Source organism: Zosterops lateralis (assembly GCF_965231275.1).
Source record: "Zosterops lateralis genome assembly, chromosome: 3".
NCBI classification, from domain to species: Eukaryota; Metazoa; Chordata; class Aves; order Passeriformes; family Zosteropidae; genus Zosterops; species Zosterops lateralis.
In genome coordinates, this window is record NC_139764.1 from 3,849,990 (window position 1) to 3,871,873 (window position 21,884).

The 21,884-nt window shown below is 42.6% G+C and overlaps 2 protein-coding genes and 1 long non-coding RNA gene across 10 annotated transcripts in view; 1 reads left to right on the forward strand and 2 right to left on the reverse strand.

Moving 5' to 3' along the window:
* USP34 (ubiquitin specific peptidase 34) overlaps window positions 1-3,848 on the reverse strand; it is a 110,190-nt gene extending 106,342 nt beyond the window's left edge. For all 7 annotated transcript variants that reach the window (XM_083856329.1, XM_083856333.1, XM_083856330.1 and 4 more), the window contains exon 1: window positions 3,719-3,848. In XM_083856329.1, the coding sequence (XP_083712455.1) occupies window positions 3,719-3,761 (43 nt within the window). In that variant the 5' untranslated portion in view covers window positions 3,762-3,848. The remainder of the gene's footprint in view (window positions 1-3,718) is intronic.
* Window positions 3,849-4,468: 620 nt separating this feature from the next.
* On the forward strand, window positions 4,469-7,981 carry LOC310907807. The gene is made up of 3 exons (XR_014589727.1): window positions 4,469-4,714; window positions 6,262-6,394; window positions 6,566-7,981. It is a non-coding gene; the product is annotated as an uncharacterized lncRNA (long non-coding RNA).
* A 2,786-nt stretch (window positions 7,982-10,767) lies between these two features.
* XPO1 (exportin 1) overlaps window positions 10,768-21,884 on the reverse strand; it is a 35,040-nt gene continuing 23,923 nt past the window's right edge. For both annotated transcript variants that reach the window (XM_083857430.1, XM_083857429.1), the window contains exons 13-26: window positions 21,409-21,606; window positions 20,696-20,834; window positions 19,158-19,339; window positions 18,209-18,365; window positions 17,918-18,081; window positions 17,183-17,317; window positions 16,133-16,316; window positions 14,978-15,084; window positions 14,432-14,626; window positions 13,850-14,018; window positions 12,974-13,108; window positions 12,698-12,857; window positions 12,527-12,623; window positions 10,768-11,827 (exon numbers count right to left, since the gene is read on the reverse strand). In XM_083857430.1, coding sequence (XP_083713556.1) covers window positions 11,681-11,827; window positions 12,527-12,623; window positions 12,698-12,857; window positions 12,974-13,108; window positions 13,850-14,018; window positions 14,432-14,626; window positions 14,978-15,084; window positions 16,133-16,316; window positions 17,183-17,317; window positions 17,918-18,081; window positions 18,209-18,365; window positions 19,158-19,339; window positions 20,696-20,834; window positions 21,409-21,606 — 2,169 coding nt within the window. In that variant the 3' untranslated portion in view covers window positions 10,768-11,680. The remainder of the gene's footprint in view (window positions 11,828-12,526; window positions 12,624-12,697; window positions 12,858-12,973; window positions 13,109-13,849; window positions 14,019-14,431; window positions 14,627-14,977; window positions 15,085-16,132; window positions 16,317-17,182; window positions 17,318-17,917; window positions 18,082-18,208; window positions 18,366-19,157; window positions 19,340-20,695; window positions 20,835-21,408; window positions 21,607-21,884) is intronic.

Consider the following 21,884-nt stretch of genomic DNA (forward strand, 5'->3'; position numbering starts at 1 on the left):
CGCAGCAACCGAGCTGAGCTGAGCTGAGCTGGGCTCCCTGGGACACGCCAGGGCCACGACTGTGAGGATGCTGACTCAGGACTGCTCAGAGAACCAGACTGGCACTTTCAGCTCAGGACAGGCACTCCCAGGACAGGCCTGCACCCCACAAACACTCAGCACAGAGCACCACGTCCTCACAGCTTGGGAGTGAAGCCTCCACAGGGATGGTGTGGATCTACAGGCAGCTCAGACTATGCCCGTGGCCCCAGGTGGGACACAGCCACCTGCAGAGCTCCTGTAAGAGACGTGGGACAGCCAAACCCACCTGAGATGTTGCATTTCTGTGTTTTCTGCCTTACTTTAGGGTTGAGATGATCTGGGTGTCCATGCAGTGCCCAGCTAAACAGAGCTGTCCTGATCAGGGCCTCTGGACAGCACAGAAATGTAAATATTACTCAAGAAAAAATGAAACTCAATATAAACCCTCCTAGACTGACAAGACCTGGCATCCAAAGAAACCAAGGAATGTAAAGTATATCAGGGTTCATTTTGGGATACAGAATGCTGTAGATTAACATAAAAGCACAGAATGTCCTCAGTGCACTTTTCCTGTAAAATTTGTGCACATTTAAATGAGCTCCTGTAATTAATGCCACGAGAATCTGTTCTTAAGCTCATTGTAAATAAGTGGCCTTATCTTAAAAAACAGCCTATAGTGTCTTCCCTTTTCTTTTTTTTTTCTATTAAAGGCTACTAAAAATGTTTATATTGTGGAAGATTAATTAAAGAAAAATCAGACTCTTTTGCAGACTTTACTCCTATTAAACCCTGTCTGGGATAATGCAAATGATGCTAAGAAACCTACAGTGAGAAATTAAGACTGTTTGCTCTGATAGAACAGATTGTCTTATAGTGCAAAAAACTCCTCTAAAGTCTGGGCATTTCATAGGGGAATTTACATTTTACTTAGTTCCTGGATCAAATCATAACTTGAAATTACTACTTGTCAGGAAACAATTTCAAGACCAAGGAATTTACTGGGTTGAACATGCAGATCAAATACTGAAAATCAAGATGCAAGAGAAGAAAAAGAAACACATACCAAAAAACACAACGCTGCTGGTTCCTCCCACACAATATTGCCTGCTTCTCATGCCTAAGCATAGCCATGTATGTTAAATACATACATGCATATTTACACACCTTGGGCAGAAAAAATAAGCTTATCAATCCACAGGTGTCCAGCTCAGCACCTCAGGCAGCCCCAGAGTGCCACAGAGCCAGGACCATTGACTGCCTGTGACAAAACCAGGAGCAGGACCTGGAATCTTCCCAGGAGATACCCATGGGCCTACACAAAGGTCACTGCTGGACAAAATGCCCAGCCCTGCACAGTTATGGGCTGTGGGTTAATACTGTAGCCATTTGCAGTGGGACTAATGTGCTTCTAATAAAAATCTGCCTGTTTGATGGCAGAGCTGCTCAGTTTCACCCTTCTGTCACCCCACAGTAACTTCTTAGGAAGAAAACAGGAGCTTCCCAAGTGTTCCTTCCCAAACACCACACTGAGAGCTGCTGTCACTCCCCCTCCCAAGTCAACTGTAAAGCAATTGACACCAAATTATATTTTGTCAACATTAGAGCAAATGTAGAAAAATGGCTCAGCAAGGAAATTCCAAAAGAAAGGAGATGCAGTTTGCTGGACCCCTCTGCAAACCCTGCCTGGGGAGCTCCAGTGCAGAGCTGATCCCAAAAGCTCCGTGGGCAGCAAAGGAAGCTACTGGCAGCCTGTGGCTCACACATTTTGGCCATGACCCCACTCTTCACTACCACTCTTCATTTCTGCTCTGCAGTGTTTTAAAAACCAAAGCTTGACGTGCTTTTTGTATTGTGTACGTTTCGTTATTACTTCAGGAACACCAATAACTCGACTGGAAGTTGTAAAAGAAACCATCCCTTTCCCACAGCTCAGCCTGATGCAGTGAGAAGAGAGCACCTCACACATCTTTCTACCCAAACACAGACACCAAACAGCTCTGGTGATTTACAGTGGTCTGCTTTCTCTGAAGGGAAGGCCAAACCTAATGTTACTTAAGCATCATTTTTCGAAATTAACTACATAGCAGCAGTACTTGAGTATTTTCCTAATGAATTTTAACTTTCAAAGACATTTTTCCTTCTACTTAATAGCAGAGATATATCTTGTATAATGCAGAACCCTTAAGTTATCCATACCCCAGATATATATATATATATATATATACACACATTAAAAAGAATTGTTAAAGTGACTGAAGTCATCGCTTTATCTATTGGGAAATATCCATCTCCATCAATCCCAATTACCTTAAAACACCTGTAAAAATCAATTCATACTGGAATCTCAGGGATTCCTTGAAATATCAAATTTAGTGTTACAACTTTTTTCTATGTGATCATACCAATCCAAATCAAGTTTAAGCAATGATTACTTATCAATCCATCCAAAGCAAGTGAAGTTTTCTCTTCCAACAAGCAGCTGTCATCACATATAACTCATAATTTAGTCTTACTTTGAACCTACTGTTTAAATAACCATTTGGTGTGTAATTGTGACATAATCTGATTCATTCCAGCCTTCTGAACTCTCCAAGAAGTTACTTTTACACCCACATTTTTACTTCTCAAATGAAATGCTGGCCATCACTGAATACCCTATTTCCCCAGCAGAAAGAGGCCAACATTCAACTCCTGCAGGATCCCAGGGCAGAACAAACAGCACATCTGTGGAACTGGGCCTCAGAAGAGTGAAGACAACTCTACCCAAATCCTGTCCTGGGCAGCATTCTGCTGGAGCAGGATTTGCACAGTGTAACCAGGAAAAACGTCACGTTTAAGATCCGAGATAGTTAAAATTTCCCTCTAATCACAAACTTCAGCTGGTAAATTGCTTCAATCTCTCAGCATCCGTAGAAATGGTGGGTTTTTTGGTCTTTGTTCGTGAGAGCTCCTGAGAAGCTGGGAAGGTACCTTGGCTGCCACGGAGCGCAGGTTCCAAGGGATACACGAGGCCTACCGGGAATTTCGTGCCCCGAACAGCGCCGATTCCAGCGGCAGCGGGGGGAACACCTGCTGTATCGCCCCTCCGACCCCGCCGGGAACACTCGCCGACAGGAAACTTCAGGAGGGAGCCAGAGACCACCCCCGAAGCCAAACACCCGGCAGCACCTTCCCAACCGAGCCGAGCCGAGCCGGGCTTCTGCAGGCGCCGCTTCCCTCGCAGCTCCGGGAGAATCGGTGCCCGAAAAGCACCTGCACCGCGCACAGGGAGGGGGAGACACGATCGCTCCGAGCCGCCTTTGCTGCTGCTGCTGCTGCTGCTGCTGCTGCTGCTGGTTAAAAAGCCAGGCCAGGCCCGGCTGCCCCGCAGCAGCTCCCGGGCAGCTCCTGAGCCCGGCCAGGCCCCGGCGCGGGTGGCGGGGATGGGGATCCCGAGAGAAAGGGGGGATGGAGCGGGGACACGGCGGCGGCGGGCCCGCCCCAGGCCGCGGGGAGGGAAGAGGGAAGGAAGCGCCGAGCAGGGCATGGAGGGAGCTCCTCCATGGCAGAGCAGAAAGGGAACCCCGCGACCGGGAGACCCGAGGCGGGCGGGGAGAGGCGAGGAAGGAGGCGAAGCGGGGCCGTAACCCGGGGCAGAGGAGGGTCCGCGAGGTCCCGGCCCGGGGGGAGAGAAGCGGGGGAGGGCGGCCGCACTTACTCTCATTTAACACCTCCAGCAGCTCGGCGCAGCTCTCACACATTGTTCATTAACAGCAGCAGCCGCCGCCGCCGCCTCCTCCCGACCATTGATTGATCCGCTCGGTGCTGCTGATTGATGATTGATGGGGGCCGGGGCGGGGGTCACCGGGGGGGAGGGGAGGGAGGGGGCGGGAAGGAATGGGAAGAGAAGGGGGGGGGGGTGGGGGGGAGAGGCAGGGGCCGGTCTGGGATCCGGGGCGGCTGATCAATGCAAATGAGCCTGTGGCGGCGGCGACGGCGGCGAGGAGGAGGAGGAGGAGAAGAAGCCGAGTCACTCACTGGCTCCCAGGGACTCCACGCGCCGCCATTTTGCTGAGGGGGAAGGAGGAGGAGGGGACGGGAGCGAAGGGGAGGACGGGGTGCTAGGGCGCCGCTCGGCAGTTTCCGACCAGGCGGGAGGAGGCGAAGGCCCTCCTCCTCCCTTCTCCTTGTCGCCCCGCCTTCCCAGCGCCGCTCGGAGCAGCGGGATGGCGAGCGGGGAGGGGGAGGGGGAGGAGGAGGAGGAGGAGGGCGGCGAGGGGCGGGAGGGTAAAATGGCGGCGGCGGCGGTTGGGCGCGCGCCCGGGCAAGGGCGGGAAGCGCCTCTCCCTTGCCCTCTCCCCTTCCCCCTGCCCTCCCCTTCCCGCCTCCCGCCGCCGGGAATCGCCGCCGCTGCCACCGCGCCGGGGGAGGGCTTCTCCTGGCCACCCCTTCCCCGGGCGCCTGGAGCCGCGCTGGCCCCGGCCGGCCGTCCTGCCTGCCTGCCTCGGGGACCTCCCGCCTGAAGGGAGCGCTTAGCACGCCTAGCCTGGCTCCCTAGCGAGGGAGCTCCCGGCTTCCAGGCGGGTTTCCAGGTCTTTCGGGTGGTTTGTTGGCGTTTTCCGCCGTCGGGGAAGAGCCGTCGCCATCTCCTTCCCGCCCGGTGCGGCTGAGGGGAGCCGCGGGCACCTGTGGGCCCGGACCCTGAAAATTGGGGGTATGGAGGGCTACGGCAGCGTTTTCTGCTAATAACTAATTTAATTTTACCTCCTAGTTTTCCGCCCTTTTTTTTTTTTTTTTTTGGGCGGGGGGGGGAGTTTGGTCCCCCCCCTTTCTTGCACCGTGATTTACTCTGCAACGAGTAATGGCATTCGTGACTGGCTGGGAAAAGCCATTTGTAAATAAACGACACCGTCAAAATAAACGAAAAACTTAAATTGAGGAATGCATAATTGCATAATTTATGCTGTTACAACGACCGGCTACTTCACTCTTGAATGCATTTTGAACGAGGTTTCAAACCCTTGGATGACAGATTTTCAGGCAAACATCTGTTTCCCATTTAAAAAAAAAAAAAAAAAAAAAAAAAAAAGCCAAACCTCCAAAGCTTTTTTTTTTTTTTTTTTTTTTTTTTTGCCATCTCTCTATCCTGCTCCCTCTCCCAGGTACATGGAAGTGGAATATGGATCACATCATAGATCTTGGCTGGTTTTTCTCTCCAAAGGAGGCGCTTCCCGAGGATTAAGCGCTATTTTTTATTTCTGTAGTACCACCCAGTGGTGAATCCGTGTGTTATTCCGAACGCTTCGAGTTTACTGACCTGTACATGGGATTAAAACCCCAAATCTATTAATAGCCGCAATGCAGATGCAATATAGTTTAGTAGAAAGCCAAAGAAAATCACCAAATGAGGGAGGGGGGAAAGAAAGAGTTCTTTTGAATTCCTCAGTGGCTGTCTCATATTTCTTCCACCTGAAATAAATCTGATGGCATTGTGGAGATGCAGTTCTGTTTCGTTTTTTGTTTTTTTTTTAATTCCATGTGCATATTTATCCAGGCTGGTAACACCGTGGTGATTGTGTGTGTAACCTCCCACTCCAGGGCACAAATTCTCACCTCCAAACAATCCTCGAGGCATTGCTTTCTTAAACAAAAAAAATCCATTGCTGTTTAAAAGACAACTTAGTGTAAACAGCAGGTAGGAAACAACTACAGTGCTAGTGAGAAATATACTAGAATGATGTTTAACCCAGAGTTCTTGTTACTGCTTGGTTTTTAAATACTTTCCAAGTTAGGCTTATCAATGAGGATAGCTATTCCTAAATACTCCCTGCTGAAATTTTCTTTTACTAATTTAAGACAGAAAATTGAGTCTACAGGAGACACGGATTCCTTGTCTGTCACTTTAATTCACATAGATGTTAATAGAAATGTATTTCAAATGGGAATAACAAAGGGTAGCAATGCAAGGGAGACCATGAAGACTGAGTAAAAACCTAAAAACTTCCCTGAAACTTTTTACTGATCTTTCTCCTTAGATTTAATTCATGAATGCTTTCATTCCTGACAGTGTCTTTTCTAAATTATGTATTTTTCTATAGATGGAAATCTGACAACCACGAGTTAGTTAGCTGCTAAACTAACTGGTTATGTCACTAAACCTCCATAGTAATAACTATTAAATAGCTAACTGGTTTAGTTATTAAAATGACAAAGATGTACTGGATCCTATAAAGCCCTTTTTTGTTGCTTCATCTCTTCCAGCTAGCCTGAGAATTCATAATGGAAGAATAAAAGGAGTCCAGAACAATGCAATCATGCTGTTCCTGCCTGAATTAATGTAGTGGCCACCTTTCTCTTCTCCAGCACCGATTTCAAAGCTTGAGTCCATCAAAAGGTAGATCAAAGGATTTGATGTTGTGTACCTACGTTAGTTTTCACTTGATGTTGTGCTGCCTTCCCTTCTGTGTGTCAGAGATTATTTCAGTTACTGTAGAACACCTCAGTCTACAACCTGCAGCATCTGATTTGAATTTGCACTTTTCTCTCTTCTTTCTTCCTTGTACAGGCCTTGCAGTAATTTCTGTAACAGACTGGAAACAAACTGCCAGAACATCTTCCAGGATGGTTCTCCTGAGCAATGAGCTCTCTGGTCTGAGTGCAGCAGCACATAAACACCAGAGTCAGCACAAGGGACCTTCTGGAGCATGGTGGGACATGCCAAGCCCAAGGAGCACAGCACAGGAGCATGGGTGACCTTGAGCAGAAAACAATATTGAACACCTGATCCCTTTTACGGCACACACATTTTTATTAATTTTTTTTTAACTAGAGACTAAATTTAATTGTTTTAAATTAAATGTTAGCTTCCAAGCTGAAGGTAAGGCCTGTCAGGGGCCTGGTTACAGGGATTATCAGCCTCCTGCTCTTGTATGCTTTGTTTGTCCTCTTAACCTCTATTCTCTCTGTGTGCCATCCCAGCAAGGTTGTTTTATCCCCAAGAGGCCTCTTCCCTGGCTGCAGTGCTCCTCATCTGGGAATATTTGCTCTGGCAAAGTGCCAGCACAGTTCTTCTAGAGGAGTAATTTAGATACATGCAAGACTTGGGTATAACTAAAATTCTTATTGCAAGTTTGGGACTGGATTAAGAGCAAGAACATGAATTTCTAAAATTCACATCCCAAAACTGAGTAAGTAGTTTAACTGGAATCCATTTAAATATCTGCGACCTTGTGTCTGGGATGCTGCTGGAAACCACTGGAGGCCATAAGAATCAGTTTAAATTTACCCACAAGTTCCAGGACTTGACTTTCATTGCTTTTTTATCATTCTAAACTTTTTAACGGGGTTCATGTCTAACTAGACTTTGGTACCCCAAAATAGTACAGAATACTCAAAATTTGGCCACCACTATCATGTAAGTACAGACGAGGCATTTCTGAGCATGAGACTGAAGTGGTCCAGGTAGCTTCTGTTGTACTTTTGGACTTTTTCATGGTGAAGCACACACTTGCAATGTTCCTTTGGAGAACTTTTCCTGTCTGGTTGGCAATCTCCCTGTTAAAATAACCAGCTCTGGGGTAGGAAGTGGGCTGGAGCCTGCTCACCAGCACAGGAGGGGTAATTTTAACTCCCCTCCCCACTCCAGTTGTTAAGTTGGCCCATCCTTCCTGACAATCTTTGTTGAAATCACAAAATCCATGAAAGGCTGCAGCCTTCAAGACTCAGGAAAAGCTGAGACTGTTGAAAAGGATTTAGGATTTAAAGGGTGTCCACAACCAAAAAACAGGCCCCCCCACCCCGTAGATACTGATGTGATTGTGGGAAGAGATTATCCAAGAGATCACCCAGGAAAAAGTGCTGGGTGACTTTTACTTACAAGGAGTAAATAAAAGTGAAAATGTGAGTGTCTCATTTTCTTCCATTCTCTAAACTTCCAAAATAGTCTTCCTCAATCCAATCTTTCCCTGTACAGACCTAAAACAAAAAGTGCTCACAGGTTTGTAGGTGTGAAATCTGGGACTTTTAGGTAGTTAAGGTACATTGTACATGGGTAATGACCTGAAAAATTATTCCCTCAACAGAAATGGCTGAGCCTTTTCCCAAGGGAAGCCTGCTGACAGGGACAGCCTTGGACAATGCAGTAAGTATGTCCTGAAGCTGAAAGCCTAAAAAATTCAGTCTCAAGGACTGAAGTCCAGAGGAGCATTCCTCCTGGGACAGGTGGACAGGATTATTCTTTCATTGATGGTTTTTAAAGAATTATCTCCAACATTTCAGTTTTGTTCCAGAGCACCTGGAGACAAATCTGGTAAGGGGGAGAAGGAAGTTTAGCCACACCTTCCAGCACCCCAGGAGTTTGGGTTCAGTAATTATCATTTACCCAGTGCTAAATGGACTCTGGAACAGTCTGGCCCCTCACCATAGCACCAAGGCAAATTCCTCACCTCAGGCAGACTCCACACTTTAATGCATCATTTTCAGCATCTTTCCCTCTTTTTTTTTTCCCCTTTAAGCTGAAGTTTTATTGCCTTTCCAGTGCAAAAACTATCAGCAGTAACACTTAAAGCTTCCTAGAGAGATGAGCATTTCTAAAGCTTTTTTTTTTTTTGCATAAATATTAGCTTTATTGGAAAATAGTTCACTTAAACCAATCAGATTAACACACACCAAATTATTCTAGTTTTAAAAAACCAAAACCAACTAACCTAAAATACTTTGGAAGATAATCTGCTTCAGTTACAATAGCAAACATCATGGCAGGCTGAAACAAGTACTTGGGGTGTCATCAGCTGACAATCAATTCATGTAAACACAGAAAACACCCCAAAAATATTTGTATTTATCAATGTACCTGGAGCACACAGAACTGTTTTGTTTCTCGGGGTCTTTTTTGTAAAAACCTGTATAGAAATATGCACAAAACATTGGTTTACATATAATTAATTACAAGTTATGGAGATGTTTATATGATGGTTCATGCTTTTATCCATATTTTTTGATTTATAGAGTGTGCATTAGAACTAGAACTTTCTTAGATATACATTGTCTTTTTTTTTTCCTTCACATTCAGGATAACTGCACTAGAAATATGCACACACACAAGTAAAATCTTTAATGGTATCCAGAACTCCACAGAAGCTGCATTTTGATAGCAGCTGCAGAGATCAGGGAAAGGCACCAATTATCTTAAGAGAACAAGACAAGACCACAGTTAAATTTTTAGATCTAAAAGGGAAACAAAACCTAAAATTAGAATGTTGTTACTAGAGAATTCATAGGGTATCAAAATAATGAAACAACTCTTCTCTGAATCAACATAAAAATACAATTTTGGGTTTGTTCTTTGCAAGTTTAGGTCGCACTTAAATCTTCAGTGAACAACTGGACCATGAGCCTCAGCCTTAAACTTCAACCTTGAAGGAAGGAAGGTGCATAAACACACGTGTGTGTATTTTTGTTCAGAACTGTTCTGAATGCAGAGTTAATGCCACCGCACAGCAGAACCAATTCAGTGCTCAGCTCTGACTGACAGGATGGGATCTGCCATCATGCTACTGGTGGGCTTTATTTCCATTTTAATAACCTTTTCTTACTTCTCTGCACAGCTTTTGGTAATCTGGAGCTCTAATGCTGCAGCTCAGCCTGCTCACAAGCCATTTCATGTCCTTTCCAGACGTGTCCTTTAACAGGACTTCAACTGCTGCACTTTAAACTGCCCAATAAAGACAATATTGCCTGGAGGGTGGAGCAGAAAGCTCCACATCAACAGGAAGACATGAAAAAGCTGGAAGTGGGAACTTTTAAGGAGAGTAAGAAAGGGGTTTTGTAACCGTGGCAGTAACTGAGAGCTATCTGTGGGAGGCTGTACGCAGTCCCAGCCTTGGAGGTCTGAGGAGGTCCCCAAGCAGTGCCAGCTCACAGTGCCACTGCCCAAGGCCCTTCCCCAGGGGAGCAGCTGAGCTTTGCCAGGGCTGAGCACACAAAACCAATGAGGAGATGCTCACAGACACAGAGGAGGCAAGACTCCAGCCTGGAAACATTCTGGGCACAGCTACATCCTACAGAACACCACTACCTCATGCACTTCTACTCCAAAGGAATACACAGCACAAAGTTACTAACTACAGCACCCAAAGGGACACACAACACTCCCACACCTGCCTGGCTCTGTGACAGCTCCCTGACAATGGCTACACTTCATCCCAGTAACAACCTGGAGACTGGACACCAAATCCATGGAGAAACTCGGGGAGTGCTCGACACCGAGTGTTAGAGAACAGAGACAAGACATGACAGAGATGGGGAAGCCAAGACTGTACACAAGCTTAGTGTTCACACTGCTTCATAAATCTGTGAAAATCACTTAACTACAAAACTTTAGGTAGAAAAATAACCGTAGATCTTGTCTACACGTGTTATTAACATGGACTATTATTAACTGTTTAGTCAAGATACAGTGCAATACCTCTTTGAAATAAAATTGCAAAGAGCCCAGAGAAATAAAGAGCAAGAGTACCTCATTCCTGGCATTTTATAGTAACGTGGTATGGAATAGTTATCCATGGAGGTAAGTCAGAACAGCTACTGTACTTCCAAATGGAACCCAACTTGGTTCATGGTAACTTCAAGCACAACCAAAGTCCTTGAGATGAGGCAAGCCAGAAGCAAGTTATCTAGACCTCAAGGAACTTTTCCTAAGCCTTCAAATACAAATCTTAAATATGATCACAGCATTTTCATCCAATAAAAGAATAAGCCAAAGAAAAATAAATGTAAACCAAGTTTATTTTGCTCTTAAGTAGTGTTCTTTAAGCACTACAGCATGGTAAACAATGTAAATTAGTATAAGTCATCTCAAAAGCCAGTTTTGTTTTTTTTTATTATTATTTTATGAGTTGTTAAAAAGATGCAGCCTATTCTAACAGGATAAATATTTTAACCATTTCACTTCGAGTTAATGAAGGCTCACAAATGAGCAACACTCCTCATTGAGGAAAACAAAAAGCTGTTGTCGACAAAGCGACAGCACACACACAAAAACAAAAGAACTGTGTAAAAATAACTAACTGTACTGTGTTCCCATACTCTTCAGAAGTTGCTTTACAATGGGATGATATGCACATGATCTTGCTGCAAACTTGCCATACAACTTGCATATACACGTAGCCTATAGCCTTACCACTCAGTCCAGAAAGCTGCTAACTGCTCAGAACAAATGCAGCGCTAGAATCCTCTGCTTAACAATTAATTCAATCTGCTTTACTCTTTACCTTTTCTCCTAGACTGCAGGACAGACTAGAAAGAAAATGAATCCGAATTAAAAATCGATACTCTTACAGGAAATTGTATTATTTTGCAATATAGTCTTTTACAAGTTACGGTTTTGCCTATTTTCCCCTTAGCCACAAAATGGGCATGAAGTAATTACTTTGAAAATGTCTTAATTTTCAACTTCATGCAAATCTAAATAAAGATGACCAAACAAAAGTTTAAACAATGGAAGGATATTTCACAGAAAATTTCTTATACAAAAAACACATAAGAAAAAGGGCCACTAGGTGACATTTTAATTTACAAATTGGCATCATTTTGGTCAACAAATATCCAAGTGCTGTTTTCTTCTATCACAACAAAGTAGCTGTACAGAAAGAAAACTGCAAAACTTGTTTTATTTTTGTTTTTAATCACACATCTCCTCGGGAATTTCATGTGGATTAAGGATGCCGGGTACAGACATCTGAAGTTTATGCTTCTCCTCTTGAGCCTGTCGAAGGGCTGTTTCTCTCTCCTCCAAGAATAAATCTGATGTGTCTTCACCTGCAAATTCCTGGGATAATTCACACAAAAACATCAGTTTATTGCCAAGTGCTTAAGGCAGAGTAATAGTCTCCAACATTATACAGGAAACATCTTCCCTTCCTGTTCCCTGACAGGCTACTTGCATGGTTTTCTGTTCCTAAGGTCACAATTAATATAAAGCAATATTTAAACATGTTCACCTTTGTGTGTTACACAATGGGATGCCAAACCCAGCATCTGGAGTGTATCACCATTAAAGCAGAATCATTACAATTCTGAAATACCTGACAATTGCAGTTTTAAAACATATTAGCCAACTATTTCATACAATCTTATAATTCCAGCATCCTTAGAAAAAAATAAACGCATAGCATTAGTGTAGTTAATTTGAAAACTGGTCCCAATTCCAAGCAGAATGAAAAAACTTATTTCCCATTAGTTTTGCAGTAGTCCTAAGACATAAGGATTGTATGCACAACGTAAAACACAAGCAAAGACGTTCAAAAACAATTTATGAAATCAAATCCCTGTGAAAAAGGTTCCATGAACACCATGGACACCACTCAGTCACATAAGCCATTGGACAGAGTTCTCACTGCACTCTAAAAAGATGCAAAATAACTTCTATTTCTCAAACAAACACTGCCTCCACACTGTCCAAAAGCTTTCCAACAACATCCTGCAGAGAACTGTTTCAAATTTCTTGAGAAAGGCATGCCCAACATACCTTGATTTGGACCAGGAAATCCCTTAGGTGTTCCTTGAAGGCAGGAATATCCTGGTTTAAACTGAAGAGTCCTGTTACAAACAGCTTGACCTGGGCACTAACAGCAAACACATCAGTTAGAACTCCAAGAAGAATCCACTGAAAAGCATTAATGAATCATGGCAGACTTACTCTTGCAGGTGAGGAAATGCAGATTTGAGGAGATTAGCCACATACTCCTGAATAAACATTTGGTTGTTCACTGGATTTCCAGGGTTTAAAGGAGTACTTATTTTTCCCTCTTCTACCAAGTTGAACATGTACGCAAGGATTGACGCATGCATTGTCAAACCTGCACAGATCAAAGCAGACACAGGCAGTTGTTATTCAGAACAGGATGTGTTACATTATTTTGATGTTCAGAGGGATGGTTTGCACCACCTGCCTCACACGGAGGCACATTCTCACCTGCAGTGTGCGAGGTGTCTGTGACCACAGAGAAGATGTGCTGGAGGATATCACAGAAATACGTCTGATAGAAGCTCTGGGCAGCTGTCTCCTCCTGTGCGACGTTCTGGAGCAGGGTATAAAGGATCTGAAGTCCTGCAAAACAGGCATTAAAAAATCATGACTAAGAGAAGAGTATTCCAGCAGCTGGGAGATTTTGGCCTTTCCCAAAACAACAGGAATATCCCAAGAAATCGTGATGGGCAGCAGGATGCACAGCATGGCACACGTGATGGCTTTGTGAGGCATTGCCCCAGGCTGGCACTAGGGGGAACTGCCTCCCAGACACAGCACGCCCCTTCTGCTTTATTATACCGTCATTAGCATCTCATTAGCATAAAGAGCCAATCACACCATTTGATGAGCAAAACCCTCTACCCCAGACAGGTGTTGGCTATTTAAGAAAGGAAAGGTGTTTTAATGTCTAGATTTAAACGGAAACTTCAATTACTTTACTTGGTGCAACACAACTGAAAAACATCCTTTCTCCCCATTCCTAATGGCTAATAGAATCAGTGGTTCCACAATTTCTTGTGGCACCATTTTAAGCTGCTGTATCTGTTTGGCCATTTCAGAAGAGTGCCAATGCTCACATGGCAAAGCAAGCAAGTAGAAACTCACAGTGCTCTCTTCCAGCTATAGGAATGATACAACCAAACATCACAAGCCCATCCATAGATCCCTGGCTGATACCTTGAAGCTGAGACAGAGGAGTTCTATCCTTGTGCAAATGCAGAATCATGTGAACAATATGCTAAGTTTGATTAAAGAAAAGGAAGAAAAAGAACGGCACTCCACCAGAAAAATCTCTGATCTGTATTAAACACTTCCATTTACCTGTATCTGCAACATTTCTCATTGTGTGTTTGAAAGCCCAAATAATAGAATCCAGGACAAGTTTGAACTGTGCAGGTGGAATGGCCAGGAAGGCTGGGAAGCAGTGAGAATTTACAGCTTGGAGCAGCAAGAAGAAGTTTGTTCTATGTTCAGGATATTCTTCGAAGTCCTAGAAGGGAAAGGGGAAAAAAAGCCAAGTCTCCTTAAGTTCCATCAAATCAGTACATACTGCACACTTACAGAGGAAATACTTGACTGAGCAGTAGTGTTCTTACAATTTAATTATTTACCAATTTTAGCAGTTGGTCCTACACTGATATTTGACTTGTGCTTGCAGAAGTGCAAGACTCCAAGGCCCCACAAAAATTACTAATGGCTTAAATCAAGAGCTAACCAGAGAAATGTTAAGCAATTTAAGACATCTAACTAGATAGCTCAACTATAAACCAAGTACACTCATTTGAGCAGAAATTTCATCAAGTGCCACAAAGGGTGGAAAAAACCCCATGAATCACAAGATTCCACATGTTCCAATAATGTTCAGAGGGAGATGCCTTATCTCAGGTTTTAAATTCTCAATACCTTGTTGATCATGTTTAACGTGCACTCAAAAACAGCATCGAAGATCTGAGGTATTTCAGCAGTGATGTGTCCCCCCAGCTTATTGACGATGATAGCCATGGTACTGAGCACCTCGGGCTCCCGAGCAGCTGGGACGTTCCGCTGGTAGTCGATGAGAACTGCATCCAACAACGGAGGAACAAAGTTTTCAGCTACCTGGTTGGAAGAGTAAGCCAGGTTATAGCAGTGCAGCTACTGAGCAAAGTCTCCAGCACAGTCTGTAGCCAAGTTCCTCCTTCAGTTACAGGCGACACTTTTCCTAAGGAAGTTGAAGTTCCTGTCCTTTCTCTCAGTCTTACATCTCTCTGACTCCCTTGGAGGTTTCTCTCAGCTAAAATCAACTTAAGTATCTCAAACATTGCTCAGGCTTACCTCTTATAATTCCCCTTCCTCCATTATGTTTTACACACCTCCTGAAGCAAGTTCCTGGGACCAACAACTGAACACAAAGCAGAGCTCTTCCCAAATCTGTCTTAGGAGTTATTTGTTTAAAATGCATCCACTTACCATCTGCGGATCATTGGACCTGCTCACCCAGCCAGAAATTAATTTTAAAGTTTCCCTTTTTACAGTCCTCATACTTCTAATCAAGGGCTGCTTTGTTACCATTTCACCTGGAAAATTTTAAAGCTTCAGTTAATTGCCTGAGTTGTCAAAAAAGCCCCAAAAAACACCAAGAAAAACAAACAAATAACCAACCTCCCTTGATATTAACAAAACAGAAAATACTTGATTTTTAGATCTGAATTACAAAGACTATTAAATACTTCCTTTGTCTTTAATCTTTGCCAGTTGTAAAAACATTCTCTGAGGCAACTGCAATCACAACAGATGCTGCTCAAGGAGTTCAGGCCCACAGCCCCAGCAACTGCCTCCTCAACTTCCCTGTGCCTGGCAATGATGAATTCTGGCCATTACATCAGCTGAATGAAAAGTTATTGATTTCTCTGCCACTTTTATTCTGAACTCTGAGAAGCTACTTCAAGGTAAACCAGCTGCACAGTTACCAAGCTGCATTTAACATTCCAATTTCCAGGTACATCTTGTGAACCGGCCAGAAAACTGGGCCCAGCACAGAATTTAGCAACTGATTCATTTCATCTTGTAATGAACTACTGCAGAAGCACATTCTACTAAGATGCAACGGGCCCTGAGTTAGCTGGTAAAAATAAAAGAGGTAATTGAGAATTCCTTCTGTGATTGCAAGTGTGGTTTACCACGACTTTCAGGCATCTTCTCTCGTTACATTTCTGCAAGACAGCCTAATAGCAGCACAGTCTCATCCCAAAACCCTGCTGACATCTTCTGAAGGAATGAATGAGATCCTATTTACAGGCAGTCCTTTAATACTCAAAACCAGAGTAAGCTAAAAGAACACAGGCTACACTGCATCTCAGCAAGATGCTTATTAATTCTAAGTAAGCATCCCTGGTGTTCTGCATTCTCCTAAGATTGCTTGTTTATTGATGTTTCTTCCTCCCTCTAAAGCTGGGAGTTCTTTATTTGAATACAACATCTGTTAACAAACAAAGATTTAAGTGAGCACTTTCAGTCCTTCTCCACTCTCTGAAAAAGTAAAATTAACCTAACTGGGATGTTCTCTGAAACCTAATGGCAGATGCTGATAAAACCCATTTTCAGGAAGAATATGGAATGTCTTACCATTAGCCTGAATAGCTGCAGAAATATTTTCACTTAGGCACTTGTACACATTCAGCATATCTAAATAAATTCTTCCAAGCTGAATCACAAAGGGGTGGCCAACTGCTTTACATGCTCGTACATTGGTTTTCAGAATGCTACCAAGCTGCTTAACTGTTTCAGGATCTTTTAGAATATCAACATTCTGTGAAAAAAATTAGAGTTCAGATTCATTAGTGAATACAACCACCCTTTGGCTTTCAACATAAAAGCCTAAGTTTAAACAATTTATTTTATACACTTCCTTAAAGAACAGCTCACTCAAATTTATGGACTTTTTATAGAGATCCTGCAGTTTATTTCATGGCATTCGCCACTACCTCCAGAGTCAGGATAAAACTTTGTTTTATTCTGCTTTTTCACAGAATTGCTTTTGCTGCAGTGCTACAAGCAATACTCTAGTTAGAGAAAGAAGAAAAGCTAAGGAGATTAAGAAGTGGAAAACAGATAGAAGGGGTCCAAAGGAAATGCAGTATTTTCTTGGGAGAAGTCAGGGTAGGAAAACTCACTCAAGCTTGCTTAAGTTTCAGGGCCTTAATTAGATTAACTGCAAATGGATTGTCTCTTGTGAAGTGCAAGACTGTTGTTCTTTAATATGTAGAGATAAAAGTATTTTCAAAAGACTGAAAGAAACAGAAGATAAAGTAAGAAAAGATGTACTTTAGGAGAATAGTGAGAGAAGAACGAACAGTGAACAGTATTTTTAGCATTTTAATTTTCTGTTACCCAAAAGCCAAAACTGAAAGGGAAGCATGAGAAAAAACTACTGCAATGGATTCTGCACAGTAACAGATTATACTGCAAATCAGATTTAAACAAGTATTTCTTTTGCTATGTAAGTCTCCTTCTCTCAGAACAACACCTTCATTGCCATGTCAAGCTCTGTTTTAGCCATCATATAATGAAGCACAGCCCAGTTCTGTGCACTTAGTGTGAAAAATACAACCAGGGGAGGGCAAACATTTAGCAGGGTTTTCGACCTGAACACTGGACACATTTAAAAGAGCTCACCTTTGTTGCCTGCTGAATGATGCTGTCCCACACCTGGTTGGGCAGCAACATGTACTTTTCTATCAGATGCTCCTGCACAGACTGGTCTGTCTGTGCCCCTATCATGTATCCAACTGCTTCGTAAAATGTGTGCACCTAATGGGAACAGCAACACCAGAAACACTGAGATTAAAAAGGACTAAGGAAAATCTGCATTTTACCAGACATGTTTGAACTGTGTGCACTGGCTCCCATCAATCCTGGAAGTATCTTTTTCCAGGTGCCAGATCTACTCTGCCTGAAGTTTCAGTACATTGGTGCAGGTGCACACTACTCTCATTTCAAGAGCCATGCCCCTCCCATACAGATTTCTCCTTCCTTTTTTCGGAAAGGACTGGATTTTGGATTTTCCCTTTTGGGACTGTTCCTCACTCCCTCCTTCCAAAACACAAGTGCTGTAGGTATATACTGTTACAGTAGGATATTGCTCTTTCCCAAAGCAGAATTCCCAAGTTACATGCAGCGTCTTCTTGAAGACATTCCAGAAATCAAAATTCCAACTAAATGCACTTTAATTCTCCATTCAAACACTCCAACTGACATCTCAGCAATGCAACTTGATTGTGGCATTTATACCCTGTGACTGTCCCTAGCAAAAACCTAAAGAATATAACTGAACCCTTGAAAACACTCCTAACATTTCAACAGGGGCACTAATCTTTAGGAATTATCCACAACCCCAAAAACCAAACCTACCTGTTGTGGCTGAAGGTCACAGATGATTGTGTTAATATTGTTCAGGATTTCATCAATAAATGGCATGACCTCTCCCACCTGAACCTGGACAAAGTGCCGGCGGCATTTTTGTGCTATTTTTATGAAGGTATCACAAGCCATGTCCTGGACACCATCGTGGGTTTCTAAATGAAATCAAGGCAGTTACTGGTTTGGTTTGTTTTTTTTTTTTTTTTTTTTTTTTTTTTCCCTCTATGTACAGGCACTTTTTTTAATAATTAAACAAGAAAATTTAAAAAAGTAGATAATTACCATGCATAAATTCAAACAGCTTGTTGACTACTGTCTTCAAAAATTTCCAGTGAGCTCTCAAAAACCGTGGGTATTGACCTACTATGTACATTATATTTGATGCAATAATGGCTTTATTGTCCTTTCCTCGCTTTTGTTCACAGAGCCCCAGGAGATCCTACAACACAACAGATTCTTAGTTTCCTTTTCAAGTTTGTCTAGTTCCGTTAAAAGCATTACAAGCATAACATCCTATAAGCAGCTGTATTAAAGATGGTTGCCACAATCAAGCTCAAAATCCAAATAAAGAAATAAAAACCCAAACAAGTGCATTAAGACTGGGGTGATGCAATCATTTCGTTTCATCCAAACCCTGATCACTGTGTTTTAAACTAAGGACTCTCCATTTTAAATTATAACTAAGGATTCCTGCAGGGGGAGTTCAACAAGCCTTATAGTACTCAATACTGGTTGAGTAGCTAAGACTCCACATCAAAAAGAAGAAATTAAACTACATCCTCTGTATGAATTAAAACTAAATATTCTGAAAGAATCTTTGTATGACTTTTTAAAGTCTGTTTATTCCTGTAAAAATATCATCCACATATTAGCCAAACTTTGAGTTTCATCAATGAATATACAGATATAGCAGAAGAGCAAGGTGTTAGGCTAGTTACAGTCCTGGGTTACTTTGCTATTTCATAAGCAATCCCTTTCCATCTTTTCTGCATCCCCAAAGAATACATTTCATCATAAATTAAATTTTATCTGATGAAAAGGCTACTTGGATCAATGTATTGTTCATCACTAACTTATTCACCCCCCCTAAATTTAGGATGTAGGATTTCCCATTCATTAATTCTTATCCACCAGGGCAGCTTTCTAAGATCACAGAGCAGTATTTCTGCCAACTTGGTTTCCTCAGCATGAACTGAAGTGTGACCAAGCTGTTAGTTCTGCCCCACCATACCTTAATTACTGTAACCAGGAACCTCTTTTCATCTTCCTCGTGCATGGCGCCGCTGATGGAGCCAATGGCCCAGCACAGCGTGTTCAGATTCTTCCACGACCACTCGGTCCCGTTCACTTGATTGTGAAGCTTTTCAGTCATAATTCGTTCCGTGTCTGCATAATCCAGATGTGTGAGATAAACTGAAAGACATCAACGTGGAATGTTTAAAACCAGCAGCCTGGAGCTCAACTCCACAAGCAGCTACATAAAAACCCACTGAAGCTCTTGGGTAAAAGTGTAATGTTTCCTTCCTGAAGTCATGATTTCATGAGGTAGTAATTGAGGCAGAAATAATTGAAGCAGAATTTTGTTCCAATTATTTTAAAGGTGGACAATAAATTTTATTGAGAATTTAAGTTCTAAGGGATCTCAGCAAAACATCACATGCAGGTGATGTGAAAAGTCTAGATCAATGCATGTCCCACATGATACCAAGGCAGATTTTTATCAAAAGGCATCTGTACTGATGTTCTGTAGGGAATATTGGACTGGCTGCCTATGAGGGACTTTTATACAGTGTGTAAGCCCAAACATTTTCCTCAGCTCTGTATTTTAGTGTCACCATGTTTGCTGGTTGCAATAAGCCACGATTAAAGTGGAGCTGGTGCTCCTGAACAGGTCTGGGTGGAAGATTCAGGTATCACAACTCAGTCACTTACATCAGCCCCTAACAGGATTAGTGTCTCCAATATAAAACTCTAAATCCCAGCAAGTGAAGAGCAATTTACAGCTAGGTTAGAAATAGATTTTTACTGTACCACAGAATAAGAATACAGCTTCCACCACATTCTTCCTTTTTTTTTTTTTTCTCCAAGTGAATCTTACAGGTAATATAACATAAGCAATAAAAACCTGACCTGCGTTTTCATAGAAATAATCTTTGTCTGGCAATACAACTTAGGCTCACGACATACAGTAATTGTTTCACGAAACAAAAATGGTTTCCACTTTCTACATGCAAATGCATTAGAACAATTAATTTAACACTGGCTATACCTACACCCCAAGCACAGAGGTGAGAATAAAAACTACCCACTACACCCACATATACTTTGCATTTCACAAGCTTTCCAGCACACACATTCCCAGTGCTACCTGTTGCTAAACACTCAGTGTTCCTATCTGCATTTGAGAAAATAAATTTAATATTGAGGGTCTAATGTCCTGAATATCTGATAACTCTACTCCCTTTGCTCCCTCAAGTTACAATTAGGACTCTTGATATTTTTTCCTGCCTCAAAAAACTCATTATCACTGCAGTATCTAAGGACAAAAATTAAGTAGTGTATTACTACTCCATCAGGTTAAAAAACACTCCATGCCTCCAACAGACAACTTCAGAGCAGCCACTGCCTCCTCCCTTTCCAGTCTGTGTAGTACCCCTTGCTAATAACCATTTCACCTACACAATAATTCAGACCCCAAGATAACAAGTTATAACACTCTGATGCAGCTGCACAGACCCACAGCACACAAACTGCAGCCAGTTCACTTACCCAACGTTTCTCTCATATTTTTATACAAGTTTATGGAATCCGTATCCTTCATGAATTCCCGAACTACCTCCCCTTGATCATTTTCCACAACCAGGACTTCTTCAGGCTTGGCCATACGGCTGACCATGAGCAATCGAACCTGGGGGAAGTCAAAACTCCATCAAACTGCACCAGCAACACTCTCCCAGCTGCACAAATATCTCCAGAGTGCTCTGCTCAGGCAGCCTCACCCACAGAAAGGTTATATCCAGCTGTACAGAAATGTCAGCTAACCAGCCATTAACAACAGAGGCTGCTGACTTCTCTCTCTCCAATGAACAAACTGAGTACTTAAAACAAACTCCAACCTATGTGGTGTTTATACTTTCCAGAGGTCCAAAATGCTTCTGGCATATCAGGGGTCTTTTAAGGACCACTCTTCCCAAACACACAGGTTATCATCCAATTGTAACACTCCAGCCTTTCTGTTCACAGAAACTGCTTCATACATATTCATTTTTAAATTAAATATCTTGAAGCTGAAACAGTACATTAATACCATTACATATGGTATAATCCTAAAGTATTTTCACATTGATTATAGAACTGGAGTTGAATTAATTATTAATTACTCTCAGGTAAGTTTTCTTACATCACTCCTTACAGGAAGCAAAATCCCTAATTCACAAACAGGATCTGAATGTTTACAGTGCCTTCCCTTGAAGGTGGATTACCTTGGACAAAACAGGCAGATAAAGCTGTCTCCTTGGAGGAACATCGAAGTGTTGACTCCCCGAAAGCAGCGGAGAGGCCGACGTTGAGAACGGACTTTCCCTGTAGAGCTCAGCAGCTAAATGGTTCCAATACTCCAGGCAAATCTTGAAAATTTCAGTTTCTTCAACTTCTGATACCAACAACATGTAATGAAGAGCCTGGAAAAGAGTGATTTGAACACTCAATTAGTGAGTGTATCTGCATATCAAACCATATTGCTTCAAGGTCAGTTATCCAAATCCTGATAAAATGCCAAATTAATCTGAGAGTTTGGAACAAGAGGCATTAACATTGCAATGACATTACTTACAGGTCAGAGTTGTGACTGGCAGAGCAATTCAAAACCAAGGACTCCTGTCACTTATTGTTATTTTCAAAGTGTGTTTGTATTCCTAAATCTGAAATAGCCTAAAGACATCTCAGAAATGCCATCACC